We start from the raw sequence: 19867 nt of genomic DNA on the forward strand, positions 1-19867 counted from the left end.
TGCCTCCAGCCTGGTAGAGCCAGGTGCTCCAGCCCAGTGACGGCACCGGTCCTGGGCTCCAGGAGAGAAGGGTGCTGTGCCCTAGCCAGGCCCCTGCTGAGGGCATAGATATCCATTCGTACTTACAGGCCCAGAGACTCCTCGCACACTCTAGCCGGTGGGCAAGGTGGCCCTGACTCTTGTGAAGATTGCTGTAAGGCATCCACAGGTTTTCCTATATGAGCTTCAGCTCCGTTCCATTCCTCCAGGCCAGGGTTTCCTTCGCTGGGCAGCAGGGGGCAGCCGAGACCCCACTACACTGCTCTCCTGTCCTCTGTACTCCCTCCAGTAGGCCCACTGAAGACCACTGTCCAGGCCTTGCAGGCCTCGCTAAGTCTAACCCCCTGGAGCTGGGGTCCATCACAGAGGTGGGGATGATAGCCAGCCACCCAGGCAGGAAACAGCAGGGACCTCCCCACTGCTGTCAGCAGGATGCCTCGACTCTGCAGTTTGCCTCGCACAGCACCATCTTGGCCAGACCTGAACTAATCCTTCGTCTGCTTTTCTTCCTCCAGTCTGGGTGCTTAGCTGGCCTGCAGGGGTGGCAGGGAGCTTTGTTGGGCTTGGTGGAGCCCGAACACGGAAAGGCTACAGCTCAGCCCCCACTTCAGAGTCAGGTTCCATAGTTCCCTTCCTGCAGATTCCTTCCCCTGGCTCTCAGACCGGAAGCCTAACTCAGCAGACCCGGTGGTGACTGCCCAGGCTGCAGCGTGCTCAGGGAGCAGTCCGCATGGGCCTCTAGCTGAAGGGGAGGCAGTCCTTTCTAATCAAGTCACTCCCCGTGTAATGCTCTCCAGGGCACTCAGCTTCAGACCTTGGGACATTACCAACAACACAGTCCAGGGATTAAGTTGTGGTTCTGTTGGGGAAGGGCGAGGGGGGGCTGAAACACTCTGAAAGTGGATGCAAAAATCTTAACCTGTGCTTTTTTTCTTGGGAAGGGCCTACCTAGACCTTCCATGGGAGACAAAATGCTTCGCCACCCTAAAAACATCGGAGCCATGGATTTGGTGCAGCCCTCTCTCTTTTGCAAATCATCCCTGCACATGCTGTCTGTATAGGCTGACAGCTCCACCGAGGGCAGGCTGGGGGTGCTATGCAGGGGAGGTGATTTTTCTGTGCTGCTTTGCACGAAATCAACAAGATGAACTTGGTCAGAATTTGTTTGGGATGGAAGAATCCAGCAGGTCAGAGCTCAGAAGCCACAGAGCCCTTGGAGCCCAGGGGTGAGGGCAGGTCAGGATAGTCACAGCCCTGCCTGGCTTCATTAACTCGAGTCCAGACTTACCCATCCGTGCTCTTTCCCACCCTAGATCCTGCCCCCCAGGGTGGGGCCACATTAGGTGACTGTGTTCTCCTATTTAGCTATCTAGGCTCTTTGATATTCCAGCCATCACACCATTGCACAAGAGAATGAACTAAGGTCTGTCTTTTCCTAGACAAGGAAAAGCAACTTGCCAGGATGAAATAGAGGCAGAGTGTAAACCAGAACACGTGACTCTCCACACTAGTGTGGGGCTCTCCCCCAGCCCTACAGGGGCGCTGTGCTCATTGGCCTAACATGATACAACGTGCCTATGAGGTGACAGGCCAGACTTCTGCACAGCAGTGAGAAGCAAGCCTCTTGATCAGCAAGCGTGTCGTTTGGAAGCCGCCTCACCATGGTTAATTACAGCAGCTGAGGAAAGACTGGCTTGAAGAGAAATGTATCCCGAGCCCGTTGCCACAACCTTGTCCCAGTGGGGAATGCGTGACTGAACTGAACCCCTGGCTGAAAGCTATCCTGAAGCCTGGTGCTGGGCCGCTTCCCTACTGGGTTCACAGCACTACCTGCCCAGAGGGAATCCTGGCCCCTCTGTCTCAATCATGCAAAGTCAGTGGCGGGGGATCTTCACTGGGTCGGTCCTCCTCTGCCCCAGTGTGTGGGTAAGCCCTGGTGGACGGGTGGGGAGTGAGAATTAGCTGAGAGCAGAGAGCTGGGGAAGCACTTGTCTTCCTTTTATTGAACGTCCTTGGGGGCACCTCAGCACTGACCAGGCGGCCAGAGCAGGAGAAAGCGGGCAGGAGGCCGGGGGCAGGGAGATGCCCACTCTCATTTCCAGTCCTTGAAGAATTGCTTGAAGATGGGACTCTCGCGGCCCTGGGGCAGAATCTCCACCTGCAGGAAGAACAGGGGAGAAGGATAGCCCACGAGGTTCCACCCCGGCCTCCACCAGGCAAGGCCAAAGCCACGGATGAGGGTGCTGGGCCCCAGCCCTGAGTCCACATGGCTCTCCGGGCCAGGAATGCTTCTCCAGGTAAGCCAAGAGATGAGAAAGAAGATTATGGGGACATGAGCTGAGAAAACATCGCGTCAGGAACTCGTGTGTGCAGTTTGATAGACGCACTAGTCACAGATGAGCCTTCGGGAAGACTCATGGAGTCCTACTGCTGGCGCAACAAGGGGTGTACGAGCCAGGGACAATGGCCCAGAGGAGACACACAAGCTCTGCAAAGGCACACCCACTCTCTGGGCTGCCAGGGAGGGGCTGCCCAGCATCCTCTTGCTTTTAAATGTTGAAGGATTAAGAGGGGCTTTCCCACTGGATGGTAGGGAGGCCAGACTGCTCCTGACTGTGCTCGAGGATTTCTTGCCCTCTTCCCCCAGTCTTTGGGGCAAGAGGCCACGAGAAGAGTCCCAGGAGGGGGAGTTGGGGCACAAGGCGCCTCCTCACCTGAGTGTTGGGGGCATAACGCATGCGAGAGATGAAGTCCTCCGCCACCTGGAGAGCTGCCTGCCGCTCCTTCTCGTTAGCTTTTCGCCCTGGATCAATAGGAAGGGGATTTTTTGTTTTTTTAAGAGCAGGGATTCTCTCTAGTTCACATCCCATTTTCTCAAGGAAATTTAAGGGGAGGTCCATAGAACAGCCGGCCACTTTTTAAATAAACGGACCAGGAGGGTTGCAAGACCCTGAGGAGGTCTTTGGAGCCGTGAGGTCAACCTCTTGAGACTTTTCTCAACCCAGCAGCTCCAAGTGATATGAAAGCTGCTCTTTCCGCCTCCTCTAATCAAAACCTTCTGCTCAGACCGGGGGCCCACGGATATTCAGAGAGAGAGCTAGTGTTCCCGTGGCGTGAGACCCTAAATCTAGAGCCCTGCCCCAGGACACCTCACCTCTGGAGCCTATCAACTGCACCGCTGACAAGTATCAACAAGTATCAAGCCTTTTGTGTAAAACTAAATAGGACAAAAGGGTGTGATTTATTAGTCTTCCTCCCACAATGCCAGATAGCCGACCTCAGCCTAATGGGTACGTAGGCCATTAGGTAGGCCACCAAAGACCTTATAAAAAGGAAGAGCATCCAGTTATCCATTTCCTCCTGTGGGCAGTTCCTTTAATGCAAGCTACACTCCAGCTTAAGGCAAAGTACTTCTCTTCTTGGCTCCCAGCGTTCTTGTTTGTTTTCTTCTCTGGTTTCTCTTTCCAGAATGGTTCGGTTCTTTGCTTGGGGTTAAATTCCCTTCCGTGGGTATCTGGGAACCTCTCATGCTTGGAACTGGTCCCATGGGAAAGGGACCCGTGGCAGCCCCAGTGCACAATCTCCACCCATCCCCACCCAACTCGTAGGAAGCCGCCATGCTGTCGGCCGCTCTGGCCCTTCCCCGAAGGGGAACACCTTATCATTCCTCATCTTCCTTGGATGACCTTATCCTTGGAACTATCCTTGGAACACCTTATCCTTCCTCATCTTCCTTCCTAGGGCGGGGGGTTTCTCTTGGCTTCGGTTGTCCCCACAAATATCTATTGAGCAAATGCTATTTAGTCACGACACTAGAAATGATACGGTTCCTGCTTTCGGGAAACGTATAATCTGGTCAGGGAGGTAAGACACGCTCAAGAAAAGGCAAGCATGGAGAAGTAAGGAGGCCCCCAGGGTCACTCAGAGGCTCCAAGTTTTGTTTCAACATTTTCAGAGTTAAACCAAGTGGACAAGTTTACACACAACAGTGTTTCTATCCCAGCCAATACAATCTCTTGGAAAAACAAGTTCTACTAGTTCATTTCCCAGTGCATAAAGTGGGATTTAATTTACCTAAAATTTCTCTGTTGCACCCCATGGGCAGAATGGCAAGATTGGGATCCCAGCAGCCCTCAAGGGCCTAGGAGTGTTCTAGAACAGTGGTCCTCAAAATGTGCTCCTGGACCAGCAGCAAGGCCTGGGAACCGGTTAGATATCCAAACTCAGGGGGTGGAGGCGGGTAGCCATCTGTTTTAAGAGGCCCTCCAGTGATTCTAAAGCATGCTTGAGTTTCAGAACCATTGCCTGGAATTTAGGGGGGCCGAGAACAGCACAGAGAAAGCCCTCAGGGTCTCCCTGGGGCTGGTTTTGAAAGCAGTCAGGCAGGCCGAGCCCTCCAACGGGAAGCGTGCCCAGCTCAGAGCAGCTGCAGCGGTGTTGGGCTAGCATGGAGAAGCCACACGTACCCTTCCAAATGTAGATCTTGCCACAGAGCCCATTGTCCAGCACGAAGCAGTCATCAGACAGCAGCAGCTCGAGGGCAAAGGGACTGGAGTCGGCCACCTTGGTCAGGTTCATCTGTCCAGTGGCGTCGGAGACCTGGGGAGGATGGGCAGTGCCAGATCCCACCCCCTGCTCCCAACACACAGCCCTAAGCTCCACCCCTGCACCATGGCCCCAGCCTGAGGACGGGGCAGATAGAACTGCCGGGCAAATCATAGGCACCCCACCCCTCACATCGCCCTCAATCACTGTAGCACGGAGGCCCTGCCTCCACTTAGGTGGATTCCAAATTACAAATGAATGCAAAGAATCCGAAAAAGTAAAGCTCAGCTTTGGCTTCACACCTCCTTCTCCAACAATGGGCCACAAGTGAAGTGGCTTTTATCTCCTCAGGAGGGCCGGACATCTGTCCATTTCCCATCCTCACCTCACACCAAGCCCTGAATAAACCACCGTGCTGCCCGGCTCAACGTTCCCGGGGCTTTCTCTTCTCCCTTCAGCAGCCCCTGCCTGGGCACAGCGCAGGCCCACAGTGCCCACCTTATACAGAGCCGCGGCCTGGGCGTTTGTCCGGTCAGCTGTCAGGTCTTCCTCAGGGTTCCCCTCCTTCAGAGCAGGCTTGGGGCCCAGGACCTACAGGGGCCAGGGCAGGCCAGCTTTCCAGGGATTCCTGGGCACCTGCCCCAAACCTTCCCAACCCATCATGCCCAAGGCCACCACCTCTGGCAGGGGACTAACTGCATCCTGCACAAGAGCACCCGGCAGAGGTGAGTGAGGCCACTGGTCCATCCACCCAGAGGGATACTTTACTCTGAGTCACACGAGGGCACCCAGTGAGCTAGCCACAGCCCTAAGCAGTACCCCAGACCGCCCACCCCTACCCCTGCCATCCTCTACTGACCACCCTCCTCACCCCAGCTTCTCCCGGCTGCCCACCCTAATGTCCCCCGACCTGGATCATCTCAGCAGGCTCTTCCCCATCAGTGACAATCTCCACCTGGGCTTTGCCCTGTCGCTCACTGTCCCTGATGGCCAGGGCCAGGTCTCGTGCCTTATTGCGCTCCAGGATGTTGGATTTTCCACCACACCAGGCGAAGATGTTCTGGAGGGAAGTACAGAGGCTCAGCTGCTTGCATCCATCCTGTTGACTGGATGGGGGGGGGGGGGGCGCTGGGGGGGGAGGAGTGGTTCCTGATGAACTGCCCCCTGAAGCGACACTCTTGGCAAGAGTAATTCTCCGCCCAGCCCCCATCTCCTTCCTGATTTATGTTTCTCCACATTGCTTATCCGCATATACTTAAAGGTCTTTATCTTGTTTGTAATCTAGCTCCCCTGGCTAGAAAGTAAGCTTCATTAGGGCATGGGTGTTTTGTTTTGTTTTGCTTTGCTTTGTTCACTGCTGCATGCCCAGGACTAAAACAGAGACTGGCATGTATTTAGGCAGAAAATAAGTATTGAACGAACGACTGAATGAATGAGTGAATGGGTCAATGCCATCTTTGAGCCCAGTGTCTCACACTGCTACCTGCACCCTGCTGAGCTGGTCCCCTCCCTCTAGCTCACTGCTGCCGACACTCCTAACCGCTTCTGGGTTGGCTTCCTGCCTCAAACCTTCAGCACAAGATGTGGTCCAGACTCCTCAGACAGTCTCCTGACCTATGTCTCAGGCAACTTAACAATTTTTGCTCCCATTGCTCCTGTCCCCACTCAGGGTCCCAGTCAAGCTAGACCCTTCCCTGCTGTCAGCATGCCTGCACCTTCCCCCAGCTCAATGCCTCAGCCTCAGCTCACCTGTCCTTTCACCTCAAAAGGTATTTCCCCCTCCGTAAAGGTCTAGTCAAATGGCACCTTCCTGGGACAAGGGCTTCAGCTCAAGCTAGAGGGACGTCTCCCTGCCCCAAACTCCCTCAGCACATGCCCCTGCCTCTCTTAGAGCCCTCATCACATCCTACCATACATTACAGCAAGTGACAAGCCTGTCTCGGCAGCCTCCCAAGGGCAGACAATTTGTAGTCCCCACGCTGGCTCAGGGTGGGCATCACAGACTCGCTGAGTGAACAGCATTAACAAATGGTGTGGCTGGCAGCTAACTCAGAGCTACAAAGGCTCCACGAGAAGAAGAGAGTAGCTTCCAGTGTTAGACACTATGGCTGGATGGAAGAGGGAAGTTTCTGTCCTTTGGAATATAAGATGTTTGCTAATGGCCGGAGTGGCTGCTCCCCTTCTCCCCGGCCTCCTGGTCCCTGCCCCCTTATGACACGGGTGCCGATACAGCGCTCAGCCCCGCCCCGCCTGCCCACCTGGCCCAAGTCCAGGATGAAGCAGTCCCCGGTGTTGAAGCTGTCCCAGCTCAGCGGCCGCTCGGTGGCACGGATGTTCTTCTTCCCCTTCACCTGGTACAGTTTCTTGATGGCAGCTGGAGTGGCCCCCGGAGAGGTCTTGTGAAACGCTGACTCCACTCCACCTTCCTGCAGCCCAGACGGGACGACCTGAGAGCACTGACAGGAGGCCCGCAGCCCGCCGCACCCACTCCCGGCAGGAGATGGGCAGATAGGTGGGGGAGGACCCAGGCCGGAGGGCACCTGGGCCTTTTTTGCAGGGTGAGAACCGGCTGGAAGGAGGAGGGGCTCTGAGAGGAGCCACAGGGTAAGGGTGCTGGGAGGCGGGCTCTGACCTGGTACTTGAGGCCACGCGGGAAGTAGCTCATGAAGAGGTCGGACTCGTTGCCCTGCACCTCTCGGTGCTGCACGGGTCGCTCCCCGAGCAGGGTGTTGAGATGCACGGCTAGCACGGCACAGGCCCCCTGCTCATCCCGGGATGACTGCTGGCCTGGGGTGGGTGGGAAGTGGCAGAGCCAGGCCCATGAGACCCATGCCCGACTCCGGGCCAGGCCACACCCCCAACTCGTCCCCCAGCTCCCTTACCTATCCACAGGTGCAGGTGGGAGAGCTCCTCCGGGCCGTTGTGCAGCACTAGGTAGGAGTCCCCCGAGAAGAAGATGCCCTGATTCTCACGTGCCACCGGCACTGGCTTCAGCTTCTCCACCCGCCATACGTGCAGGCCGGGATCCTGCACCGAGGCTGGGAACGGAGAGCCGCTGCAGGAGGGAAGAGGGTTGGCAGTGCTGGCCAGGGCCCATGAGGAGTGGACCCAAGCAGAGAGAGCTGGGCAGACCTGGGTGGGCCAAGGGGCTGTGGTGGGGGGTGAGGGGAGCTGTGAGGAGCCCTTGGGGGCAAAGCAGGGGAGTGATGAGAGGGGAGGGGCACAGCCTACCTCTGGGGGAGGTGCGTATACATGCTGTTTCCGGTTCTGAAAAGACAGAAGAAGCCATTATGATTACAAATGTTATGACAACCACCCTTCACATTGGTCTGGGGGGGCATTCCAGGTGTCACATACAGTCATATACATTAACTACTTCATCTCCAATAGCACAAGAGGAGATTACCCTGGCTCCATTATTCAGGCAAAGAAACTGAGGCTTAGAAAGTCTGAAGTTCAAAGTCACAAAGCTTATGAATGGCTAATGAAAACTAGGTCTCTGGGGCACCCGGGTGGCTCAGTCAGTTGAGCATCTGACTCTTGATTTCAGCTCAGGTCAGGATCCCAAGGTCATGGGATCGAGCCCTGAGTCGAGCTCTGCATGGAGCATGGAGCCTGCTTGGGATTCTGTCTCTCTCTCTCTCTCTCTTCCTCTGCCCTGCTCCCTTGCTCACGCACTCACACTCTCTTTCTCTCTGTCTTTAAAAAACGAAAACAAAAAACTAGGTCTCTGACTCCTGGGCCAACTGGCCAGTGTCTTCCCCTTGCTGTGACCTCTCAGCCATGCCTCTCTTCTGCTTCCAGCCCCTAACTCTGGGCGTTGCATGAGGTGACATACGGCTCTCTAAGCAATAACCGCTTATATTAGAAAGGCCTAAAATCAATAACTTAAGTTATAGAAACACCATAGAAACACCAAAGAAGGAAAAGCAAATTAAACACAAAATAATCAGAAGACAGTAAATAATAAAAGTAAGAGCAGAAATTAATAGAAATAAAAAAGAGAGAAAGTCAATGAAGCTGGTTTTTGGGGAAAAAAATCAATAATATTGATCAACCTTTATTTTTTTTTTAATTTTTTTTTTTTAACGTTTATTTATTTTTGAGACAGAGAGTGACAGAGCATGAACGGGGGAGGGTCAGAGAGAGAGGGAGACACAGAATCTGAAACAGGATCCAGGCTCTGAGCGGTCAGCACAGAGCCCGACACGGGGCTCGAACTCACGGACCGCGAGATCGTGACCTGAGCCGAAGTCGGACGCTTAACCGACTGAGCCACCCAGGCGCCCCAATCAACCTTTAGACAAATTAGGAAGATGACACAAATTTACAATTCGTAAATAAGAGAGGTAACTCACTGCGGATTCTACAAATATTAAAAGGATAAAGAGAATGTTACAAAAACTTATGCCAATATATTCAACAACATACATGAAATGGGCAAATTCCTTAAAGGATACAAATTATGAAAGTTCACTCATGAAAAAATAGATGACCTGAATAGTTCTAATATATATTAAAGAAGTTGCATTTGTACTCAAGCCACCTGTCCCCACACCCCCCAATTCCAGTCCTGGTACATTCTACCAAAAATTTAAGGAAGACATAATACCAATTCTACACAAACTTTTGCAGAAAATAGGAGAGAATACTTCCCAGTTCATCCTATGCCACCAACATTAACCTGATATAACAAACCAGATAAATATGTTATAAAAGAAAAGACTAGACCAATGTCCTTCATGAACATAGACATAAAAAATACTAACAAAATACGGGGCACCTGGGTGGCTCAGTCGGTTGAGCAGCCAACTTCAGCTCAGGTCATGATCTCACCATTTGTGAGTTCAAGCCCCACGTTGGGCTCTGTGCTGACAGCTCAGAGCCTGGATCCTGCTTGGGATTCTTTCTCCTGCTCTCTCTGCCCCTCCCCCACTCACACTCTGTCTCTCAATACTGAATAAAAGTTAAAAAAAAAATTTTTTTTTAAATATATTAACAAAATTTTAGCATATGGGGGCACCTGGGTGGCTCAGTCTGCTTAGCAGACAACTTCGGCCCAGGTCATGATCTCAAGGTTTGTGAGTTTGGGCCCCACATCAGGCTCTGTGCTAACAGCTCAGAGCTTCGAGGCTGCTTCAGATTCTGTGTCTCCCTCTCTCTCTGCCCCTCCCCCACTCTCTCTCTCTCTTTCTCTCTCTCTCTCTGAAAAATAAACATTAAAAAAATTTACAGGGGCGCCTGGGTGGCGCAGTCGGTTAAGCGTCCAACTTCAGCCAGGTCACGATCTCGCGGTCCGTGAGTTTGAGCCCCGCATCAGGCTCTGGGCTGATGGCTCAGAGCCTGGAGCCTGTTTCCGATTCTGTGTCTCCCTCTCTCTCTGCCCCTCCCCCGTTCATGCTCTGTCTCTCTCTGTCCCAAAAATAAATAAACGTTAAAAAAAAAAAATTTAAAAAAAAAATTTACAAAAAGATTTTTAGCATATGCAAATCGATAATATATAAAAAGTATGAGTCACCATGATTAAATGGGGTTTATCCCCAGAATGCAAAGTTGGCTTAACATCTGAAAATCAACGGTGCCTGAGTGGCTCAGTCAGTTAAGCATCCAACCTTGGCTGGGGTCATGATCTCCTGGTTCAAGAGTGCGAGCTGCACCCCCCCCCACCCCCATCACCCCTGTCAGGCTCAGCGCTGGTGCTGAGCCTGCTTGGGATTCTCTCCCTTCCTCTCTCTCTACCCTTTCCCCACATTCTCTCTCTCTCTCAAAATAAATACATAAACTTAAAAAAAGTTTTGTTTAAAAGTTTAAAAAATAAAAAATAATAAAATTAAATACAATTTTTAAAAATCTGAAAATCAATATAATTCACCTTATTAATTATATATATATGAAAAAAAAATCTCTAAAAACCTGATATACAAAGGAAGCCATTTTAGATTTCTCTCTTTTTTTTTTTATGTCTATTTGTTTATTTTGAAAGAGAGAAAGAAGGCAAGCAGGGGAGGGAGAGTGAGAATCCCAAGCAGAGCGTAGAATCCCTATGCTCAGCACAGAGCCAGCCACAGGGCTCGAACCCATGAAACCATGAAATCATGACCTGAGCCAAAAACAAGTCAGATACTTACTTAACTGACTCAGCCACCCGGTGAGCCCCAGAACCATGAGTTTTAATGTTAAGGAATGCAGGAAGTAGAATTGATTGATATCATAAGGGCAAGATGGCTTCCTTTATTTTTTTTTTTTTTTTATTTTTTAATGTTTATTTTTGAGAGAGAGAGAGAGACAGAGTGTCAGCAGGAGAGGGGCAGAGAGAGAGGGAGACACAGAATCTGAAGCAGGCTCCAGGCTCTGAGCTGTCAGCACAGAGCCGGACACAGGGCTCAAACCCACAGACCACAAGATCATGACCTGAGCTAAAGTCAGATGCCTAAACAACTGAGCCACCCAGGTGCCCCAAGATGGTTTCCTTTAGGCTACTCATTTATAAGGCAGGTGTACAGTGTATGGGTGAGCCATAAATCAGACCTTTGGGTTTTGTTTTGGTTTTTTGTTTACTTTTCTTTTTTAATTTCAAATTTCTATTTAAATGCTAGTTAGTTACCATATGGTAAAATTGACTTCAGGAGTAGAATTTAGTGATTCATTACTTACAAAGAACACCCAATGCTCATCACAAGTACCCTCCTTAATACCCATCACCCATTTATACCATCCCTCTGCCCCACCTCCCCTCCAGCAACCCTGAGTTTGTTCTCTATAGTTAAGAGTCTCTTATGGTTTGCTGCTCTCCCTCTCTTCCCCTTCCCCTATGATCATCTGTTTTGTTTATTAAATTTCACATATGAGTGAAATCATACAATATTTGTCTTTCTCTGACTTATTTCACTTACAGGTTTTTGGTTTAAACAAAGTTTATGTACAGTCATGCTACTTAGAAAGAAATCTGGGGGCATATGGGTGGCTGAGTCGGTCACTCAACCGGCTGACTCACTCGGGATTCTGTGTCTCCCTCTCTCTCTCTCTGCCCCTCCCCCACTCACTCTCTGTCTCTCCCAAAATAAACTTAAAAAAAATAATTATCTAAAAAGAAACCTCATGGTTCCTGCCTATATGCTAATCTATAATCTCTTGAGCTTTTGCAAGATACAGAAAGGTATATAATCCTGTAAAAACTGTTCATTCTCTGGAGCACTTTCTTCCCTGTGAAGAGTGTCTCCAGGGTAGCTGTCCAGCTGTCCTAACTTGAGCTCAAATAAAACTCTCTTTCTTTCTTTTAGAGATTCTAAAAGGTTTGTTCATTTTGTATTGACAATATGTACATGTCTATATGTATATGTATATACATATGTATGTATATATATATATATATATGTATGTTGCATTGACAATATATACGTGTGCATGTATATAACCATCTCAAGAGATTCAGAAAAAGCATTTACTAAAATTCGACATCAATTCCTGACTAAAAAACCAAAACAGGGGCGCCTGGGTGGCTCAGTCAGTTAAGCCTCCAACTTCGGCTCAGGTCATGATCTCACAGTTTACAAGTTCGAGCCCCGCGTCGGGCTCTGTGCTGACAGCTCAGAGCCTGGAGCCTGCTTCAGATTCTGTGTCTCCTTCTCTCTCTCTCTCCCCCTCCTCAACTCGTGCTCTGTCTCTCTCTCTCTCTCTCTCTCTCTCAGAAGTAAATAAACATTTAAAAAAAATTTTTAAGAAGCTGTTGGAAGCAGTACAAAGGCCAAAAACATATTTAAAAAACAAAACAAAACAAAACAAAAAAACTTTCACCAAACTAGGAATAAAAAGGAACTTCCTCAACCTGATAAAAGACACCTACCAAAAACAAACACAGAAACACAAAATCTTTCTAGAGCTAACACTTAGTTCCTTCCCTAATTCTCAACTCTCCCTGGGGAATCCCACCCATTTCCAGGCATCAACTCTCACTTCTGTATGCCCAGCTTCCCCTCAAATGCTTCTCTGCAAGGGCCAAGTGCAGGCCATGCCAAGATGGGCTACTTTGGTATGAACATTATTTTTGAGTTAAAAGCAACCAAAACCCAACCAATTCAGGAAAAGTGGCTTATCTCTCCCTTATCTGCCTGCTTACACCAGGAAGAGAACCTTTAACAGATTTTTCTTGACCTAAGAAACTTACCTACATCATAGGGTGACGTTGGTTTTCCAAGCATCTCCCTTCACCTTCCTGCTAATGGTCTTTCTCCCCTTTGTATCCTTAAACTCTACCCCTCTCCTTAGTTCCTCAGTCTTGTTGCTCCCCTGTGTTTGGAATTTCCATGTCTGTGTGGATTCCCCATATGTACACTATTAAATTTGATTTTCTCCTGTTAATCTGTCTCATGTCAATATGATTCTAAGTCCAGCTAGAAGCACCTTGAGGGGCAGAGGAAATTTTTCTTCCCCAACCCCTAAACATCATGTTTCTTCTATAGGTTCAATGAGAGCAACCTTTTTTTGGACAGCTTATCCAGGAAAAAAGAATGGTAAAGGCAAACACTTAAAAAATATATATTTTTTTAATTTGGCAAATGCAGTAACTTCAGCTCCACTCACCATCTCTTTCCTATATTCCCATTACTAGAGAGTTTCTTTTTCTTTTTTTTTTTTTTTTTGGCTTAAAATGCACAGCCCACGGGGCGCCTGGGTGGCTCAGTCGGTTGAGCGTCCGACTTCGGCTCAGGTCATGATCTCGCGGTCTGTGAGTTCGAGCCCCGCATGGGGCTCTGTGCTGACGGCTCAGAGCCTGGAGCCTGCTTCGGATTCTGTGTCTCCCTCTCTCTCTGCCCCTCCCCCACTCATGCTCTGTCTCTCTCTGTCAAAAATAAATAAAACATTAAAAAAAATTAAAATGCACAGCCCACACTACCAACCACTGCAACACAATTCACACTGTGCACGTGAACAGCACTTTTGTAAGGTGAGCCTCTGTGACACAGGGTAAGGGCCTGGGGGATTTCAAGGAGGAGGCAAACTGGCACCATAGGAGCCTTAGAGCCCAAGGAAGCGGGAAGGGCCAAGAGCCCTCTTTAGAGGGGGTTGAGTCTGAGTGGAAAACAGAACAGAAACAGGAGCAGTGGTAATGGATGTAAGAGGCCAGGTGAATCATGACTTCTTTTCCATTCCTAACTAACAACATTGCTGGAAGTCGTTTTTTCAGAACCGCACTTTCCCAAAGCAGAAGGCAGTGAGGGGGTAGATAGTTTGGGGGAGGGAACCCTTAATGCTTCTCCATTCACAGGTCACATGCCATGCCCACATCCCCTACAGCAGGCTGCTCAGCCTGTGACTCAGGTCCGAAGCAGGGGAAGCGGCTGCCCTACCCCCCACACACCACGCCCCAGCCAGTGGAGAGAGCTGGGGAACAGAGATGGTATGACAGACAAGACAAGAGGGTCAACTAATGTTAGCTTTACTATTTTTCCTTCTGTGCTATCGATCTGAGAGCTCGGGCCATAACTCAAAAGCAGGTAGCCCATGGGCGGGACTACAGGCCTCCCAGAGCCACTGCAGGGTTTTGACGAAAGGGGCTTGGCCGCCTGCTTCTTCATCACCCTGGCAGCCTGTTCAAGTTACCCTGGGATCCTATAAAAACACAGATGCTCCAGTTCCAGGCCTGGAGATTTTGATTCCACAGGTGTGGAGAGGGGCCTGTGCATCTGCATTTTGAACATATGTTCCAGGTGATTCTGTGCTGCCAGTTAACTGTCCAGAAAGGCATCTCACCCCTGCCCGTATGTTAGAATCATCAAGCTCAAAAAAATCCCAATGTCTGGCCACACACCAGACAAGTTAAAATCAGACTCTCTGGGATGCAGCCTGGACATCGTGTTTGAGAAGTCCCAGGTGACTCACTCAGGGCTGAAACTCCTGCTGTCCCATCGGATCCCTGCCCCCCCTGGCTCCCGGCTCTCCCAGGTAAGGGGCCCCCTGACACGAGGCCTTCTCACTCCTCTCCCTTCCAGCCGCTCTGCCCAAGGCCACAGCTCCTTGAGCTTTCTCAGTAGCACATCCACCCCTCATCCATCAACGCCACACCACCCTCCAGGCCCGTACCAAACCCCAGCTGTCCAAGGAGCCTTCCAGGACATTCGGTAGCCTCAGCCTTCTGGGACTTCTCCCAGCAGCCCCCTCACTCGGGAGCGTGTACTTCAGTCTCTGTTTGCAAGTGTCTTATAGCTTCATACCTCAGCCAGAGCAGCAGACTTGCCTGACCCTCCTGCATTCCTCAAGTGGCCCACGACAGGGTCTATTCAATTCCACACAAAGTCTACCCTGGGAACATGGCACTGGGCAGAATGAGGGTGGTGGGGATGGTAGGGGCACAGAAATGAGGAAGAACCATCCGTGTCTCATGGTCTAACTGGAGGGGGCAGGCAAGGAGGGAGCCGTCACACCCAGCGGGGCCACAGACAAACTTTCTCTAGGTGGAGAATGTCACAGAATCACAGAGGTCAGCATCAGAAGGAGCCTAAATGCTCTGCATCTGCCTCCCAACACATGCCCATACACACACAGTGCAAGAATCCCTTCTATGGCATCCCTCACCATCCTCCTCTTGAACACTTCTGGTGATGGGGAACTCACCACCTCACAAGGCAGCCTCCTCCATATATACCTTTTAGGTTAAAACCTTTGCTTCCTCCCACTTTGCCGTAGTGCACTAAGTTATGGATCTGCCAGCCTCCCCCACTAGACTATAAAGGCCTTTTGGACAGAGATGGTATTTTGCCTCTCTAGCTGGAACCTGAAGGGGAGTAAAATATACCACCCCAAAATAAGCCTCTTTGGCCTGATGATTATATTTTAAACTGGCTAGTTTTCTTTCTTTCTTTCTTTTTCTTTTAAAATGACTATTTTTAAGAAGCTGCAGATACAGGTGAAGTTCTGAAAACCAAGTAGAAGTTGCCCTATGTAGGAGATGTTTACATTTATAAGGAAATCTCCATAGGTGAGGGTATCTCCCCACTAGATCAGGAAGGGAGACCCTGGTGGCCAGCCCTCACTGGCCTAAGAGGGTCCCAGCCAACAAGTCCCAGGGGCCGACTTTCCCTCACCCACCTCGCCACTTTCACCTTTCCGAGGCTCTCCTTCCTCCTGCTTCTGCTTTTCAGGCTCCAGTGCCTCCCTGCCCGCCCCACCCAGCTTCTCACTTATCAAAGGAGAAAGCAGCCATGTAAACCTGCATAACAATCTTGTCCTCGTTTACCACGCCCTTCCCGGTAACCTCCCGTAACAGACCCCCAGCATCTCTTGTCTTTAGCAGAGATGGTTATTTAAGGTGATGGCTTCATTTCAGGGAGTTTTCCTGGGTCTCTCCCAAGTATTCAAGAGGTATATACATTATTAAACTTTTGGTTTTCTCCTATTAATCTGTATTATATCAATTCAATACACTGGCCAAACTCCTTAGATGGGAAGAAGGGAAAACTTTCCCACCGCTGCAAGCCCCACCCTGTGCCTGGCACCCTGCAGGCGCTCGGAGGGTGCATCAGAGGCACAGGACCTGTGGGGGCTCACTAGAGCAGCTGGAGCCAGAGAGAGAGAGAGAGACAGAGAGAGATTTCACAGGCTGGGACAGGCTGCAGCCCCGGAGGCAGAAAGCAGAGGCTGGGGAATCCAGTGAGACTGTCAAGGGGCCAGGGGTTGGGCAGGATGCACACGGAGCATCCACAACCCGGACTTAGGAAGGGACTTGCCTTTGAGGACACCCTGGGGGACCTGCGGGGGCGAGGTGTCACCATCATGCGTACTTTTAAGGCAATGCTTGATAACTGTCAGAGCGACAGCAGTCCTCCGGTGCTCTCTCTGCCCTCCTCAGACGCTGACTCTGTTGATCGCTACAGGTCCCTTCACCTCACAGTCCATTTGCCCCTAGTTATAAAATGAAACAGCCCCTACCCCTCTCCCCAAGAGAGGGTAGAAGGGTGAGTGTCAACTCTAGAAACGGCAACAAGTCTTTCCAGCCTGGGATGGGGCATTCAGGAAAGGAGCTGGGTCCAGAGGCCTCACCTGGGGACTCCTTGGCCAGTGCTCTTTCCCCTGACACCAAGTGGGATCCCTCCTCCACCTTCCCCTCCCTTCTTCTCCCCTTCCCCTACCCCAGGCCAAGGACCAGACCCCAGCAGAAGTCTTGCTGAATTTGCAAAACAGTGCGCTGTGCTACAGTTTGAATTCCTGCTGGGAAGGAAGTCCTGCTCTCCCCCTCCCCCCACCACGGCAGTCCACCAGTCTGCAGTCGGGCCAGCCCCGTCTTAGGGACAGGCATCCTCAAATCTGGCAGGAGGTCGGGCACCACCTCTCCCACCAGCCCGGACACGCCTGACCCTGGAGTTGTTTGTCTGTATCCCGAGCCCAACCCACCTTCCTCCGGGGCAGCCGTGGGGCTCCAGACAGACAATACATGTACCTGGAGCCTGGCACAAAGCTGCCAGGAAAGCGGGCTGGGGGACCAGAAGTCCTGGACAAAGCGGCTTCCAGAAATGCGAGTCTGTTTCCAGACCCTGGCGGCCAGCCCTCTCCCCTCTAAGAGGGTCCCAGCCAGCAAGTCCCAGGGGCCCACTCTCCCTCAGCCACCTTGCCACTTTCACCTTTCCGCAGCTCTCCTTCCTTCCTCTTCTGCTTTTCAGGCTCTTCTGCCTCCCGCCCCGCCTCACCCAGCTTCTCACTTCACGAGGTCCCCTCCCTGGCTGCCCCGCCCACATGCTCCCCGCCCCCCCCTTCTGCCCCCACCCTGCAGACCCTTGTCCCCTCCCTCGCGGGGGACAGTGCCGAGGGGCTGGCCTCTCTGCACGGAGAGCCCCGGGAAAACTACCACACTCACCAGCCTCCGGCGTTCGTGTCTGCCTGCCCCCGGCCTCTGTGGGTTAGTCACATTTCCTGGGTGGGGTCACTGCCTCTGCAGGACTTTTTCCTCCTCCCCCAGACTTGTCTTTCTCCTTGCCCAGAAAGCATCCATTTGATTTGGTTGTTGTTGTTTTTTTTTTTTTTTTAAGCTCACTAATGAGGGAGTGTCTGGGGTCTAGGAAACATTCTTTGCTGTGTCCTGCAGGCCAAATACCTCTCGAGTCTACCTTGGGTCATTCTTCTTGTTCACCAGATGTTTACTGACACAGTCTGGGCACTGGGCGCTCTGAGGGTCAGCCGTAAAATGAAGGGTGGTTCGGGGCGCCTGGTTGGCTCACTCGGTAGAGTATGTGACTCATGATCTTGGGATTGTGAGTTCGAGCCCCACATTGAGCATAGAGCCTACTTTAAAAAATGAAAACAAACATAAAAAGAAGGGTGGTTCTGGCTCAACCCAGGGGCATCTTGCCTACATCACATCATAGGACCCCAGAGCTAGTCTTGTCCAACTTGCTCGCACACTTTCTAAAGGAGGATACCGAGGCCCTGAGAGCACAGGTGGCTTGCACAGGGATGGGACTCAGGTCACATAGGAACGGGAAGTAGGGGCAGTGTAAGGGAAGCTTCCATTTCCTTCTGAATCCTTGTAGAGGTATGAAGCAGAGTCTGTGTGTGCCCCAGGAGAAGGTGGGCACCCAGTTAGCCACACTTGTGCTCCTCAGCCTAGGACTCTGGTCTGTCTGTCCTGGACACAGGTCTGCCCTGGCCCAGGGCTGGTCCACAGCCTCATTAGAGATAAGGCTCAGGCTTTAGGGTCAAGGCCCCACCCAGGAGGCAACAAGTCGGGCAGTGGAACTAAGTCAATCCACATGTTAAAATTTCTGGACCAGAGCAAGATGGGACGTTTTCTTCAGAGAATGCAGACTAGCAGGCATCTGAGTGTCTCCACAGCCAAACTGCTGGCCTTAAAAATAGGGTAATCTGGGTTGTAATATCAGCAAGAGCCTTGTCCTCACAAGAATCAGAGAGACTGGGCAGATAACCTGGCAGAATGGAAAGAGTTGAACAGTTTGGCTACTTACTGGCTGTATTTAGTCTCCTGGAGCCTCACTGTGCCCGATCTGTAAAATGGGCATAAAGATAAATGCAAAGATTAATTGAGATCATAAAATTAATTAGCAAATAGATACTCAGTCAACCTAGACTTCTTTTTCTTCCCCCCAAAGAGAATTTACTAGGGGACCCCAATACATGTGCCGGGCACCCCAGGAAGTAGTCCCCCCCAACCCCCACCTCCCACCATGAACTCATGGTGGAGCCGGCAGGGGCATGGGAAGTTAAACCACACATCACTACCCCTTGTCCAGCCTTCTCTCCCACCCTAGCAAGGTTTACCCACTCTAGTCTGCACTGGCACATAACCAGGGTGGCTTTTAGGTTCTGGACTCTGTGCATGACCAAGGACACAAGGACAACTGGGAGTCACTGTTCTCCACATTTGAGCCTCACTTGGCTAAATTTGACCCCATCACCACAAAAATCAAAAGAGGTTTGCAAATTAACAATGAAACAAGAGCAGATCACTCAACCTGGGAATCCCAAGCACCTTGGAACTCAAACAATGCTAAAGACATTATCTGGTAACCAGACTCTAAAACTTCTGTTTTTTTGTTTTTTTTGGTTTGTTTGTGTGTGTGTGTGTGTGTGTGTGTGTGTTTTTAAACCAGACTCACATTTTTCCTCTTCCTCCAGTCTCCCCCAGCAGGAATGCTCAGTTTGTCCCAGATGGAGTAAAATAAAACATTTCTTTAGCAAGCGTCCGCCCTCTCCCACCCCCCCATTCGGGAAGTGGGAAGACGAAATTAGGCAAGTGGGTGTGCCCCAAAGAGGAGAGGGAGGAGAGGGCACCCTGAGGAGGCGGCCCTGGGCCAGCTGAGCCTCTCCGACTTCTATAGGGGAACCGGGCACTGGCGGTCAGACCTTGGAATGCTACTTGCCTAACAGCACCTTGCTTGGTAGCTTGGGGCCCTCCCCCCACATGGGAATCAGAGAGGGGCCCAGCTTGGGCCGGGGTGGGGGGGGTGCGGTTTGCTGCTGAGCCGGCCGCGTCCAAGTGGACCTAGAATTGAGGTGGGTATTGGGGAGGCTAACAACAGCTATGCAGTGCAGAAAATTCTGCCAGGGGATTGCTGTGTCCAGATCCTTGGTCTCAATCAAGCTCTAACTACTGTTATCTGTCCCTGCTGCTGTCTGACCCATGAGTGCCTGCTATGTACTCAGTGCTTTATTGTTATTATTATTAGTTTTTAGAAAGAGAGGGAATCCATAGCAGGCTCCATGCTCAGTGCAGAGCCGGCTGCAGGGCTCAATCCAATGACCCCGGGATCATGACCTGAGCCGAAATCAAGAGTTC

At 51.1% G+C, this 19867-nt stretch overlaps 1 protein-coding gene and 1 long non-coding RNA gene across 9 annotated transcripts; one reads left to right on the top strand and one right to left on the bottom strand.

Moving 5' to 3' along the window:
- Positions 1-2016: 2016 nt before the first annotated feature.
- Positions 2017-18570, bottom strand: CAPG (capping actin protein, gelsolin like). 8 transcript variants are annotated; one of them, XM_045446690.1, is made up of 10 exons: positions 18537-18570; positions 7816-7851; positions 7467-7639; positions 7217-7371; positions 6843-7010; positions 5495-5644; positions 5083-5175; positions 4506-4638; positions 2754-2842; positions 2017-2197 (listed from the first exon to the last, which is right to left on the bottom strand). In XM_045446690.1, exons 2-10 carry the CDS (start codon positions 7836-7838, stop codon positions 2132-2134), a joined length of 1050 nt encoding a protein of 349 aa, XP_045302646.1. In that variant the 5' UTR covers positions 7839-7851; positions 18537-18570; the 3' UTR covers positions 2017-2131. The 8 variants fall into 8 exon arrangements, with proteins under 8 accessions (XP_045302646.1, XP_045302647.1, XP_045302653.1 ...); XM_045446691.1 differs by lacking the exon at positions 18537-18570 and adding an exon at positions 17432-17519; XM_045446697.1 differs by lacking the exon at positions 18537-18570 and adding an exon at positions 16972-17414.
- Positions 7546-13165, top strand: LOC123581045. Its single transcript, XR_006703569.1, has 3 exons — positions 7546-7663; positions 8029-8038; positions 13155-13165. It is a non-coding gene; the product is annotated as an uncharacterized LOC123581045 (long non-coding RNA).
- Positions 18571-19867: the final 1297 nt, after the last annotated feature.

This window comes from Leopardus geoffroyi, chromosome A3, assembly GCF_018350155.1.
Source record: "Leopardus geoffroyi isolate Oge1 chromosome A3, O.geoffroyi_Oge1_pat1.0, whole genome shotgun sequence".
Lineage (NCBI taxonomy): Eukaryota > Metazoa > Chordata > Mammalia > Carnivora > Felidae > Leopardus > Leopardus geoffroyi.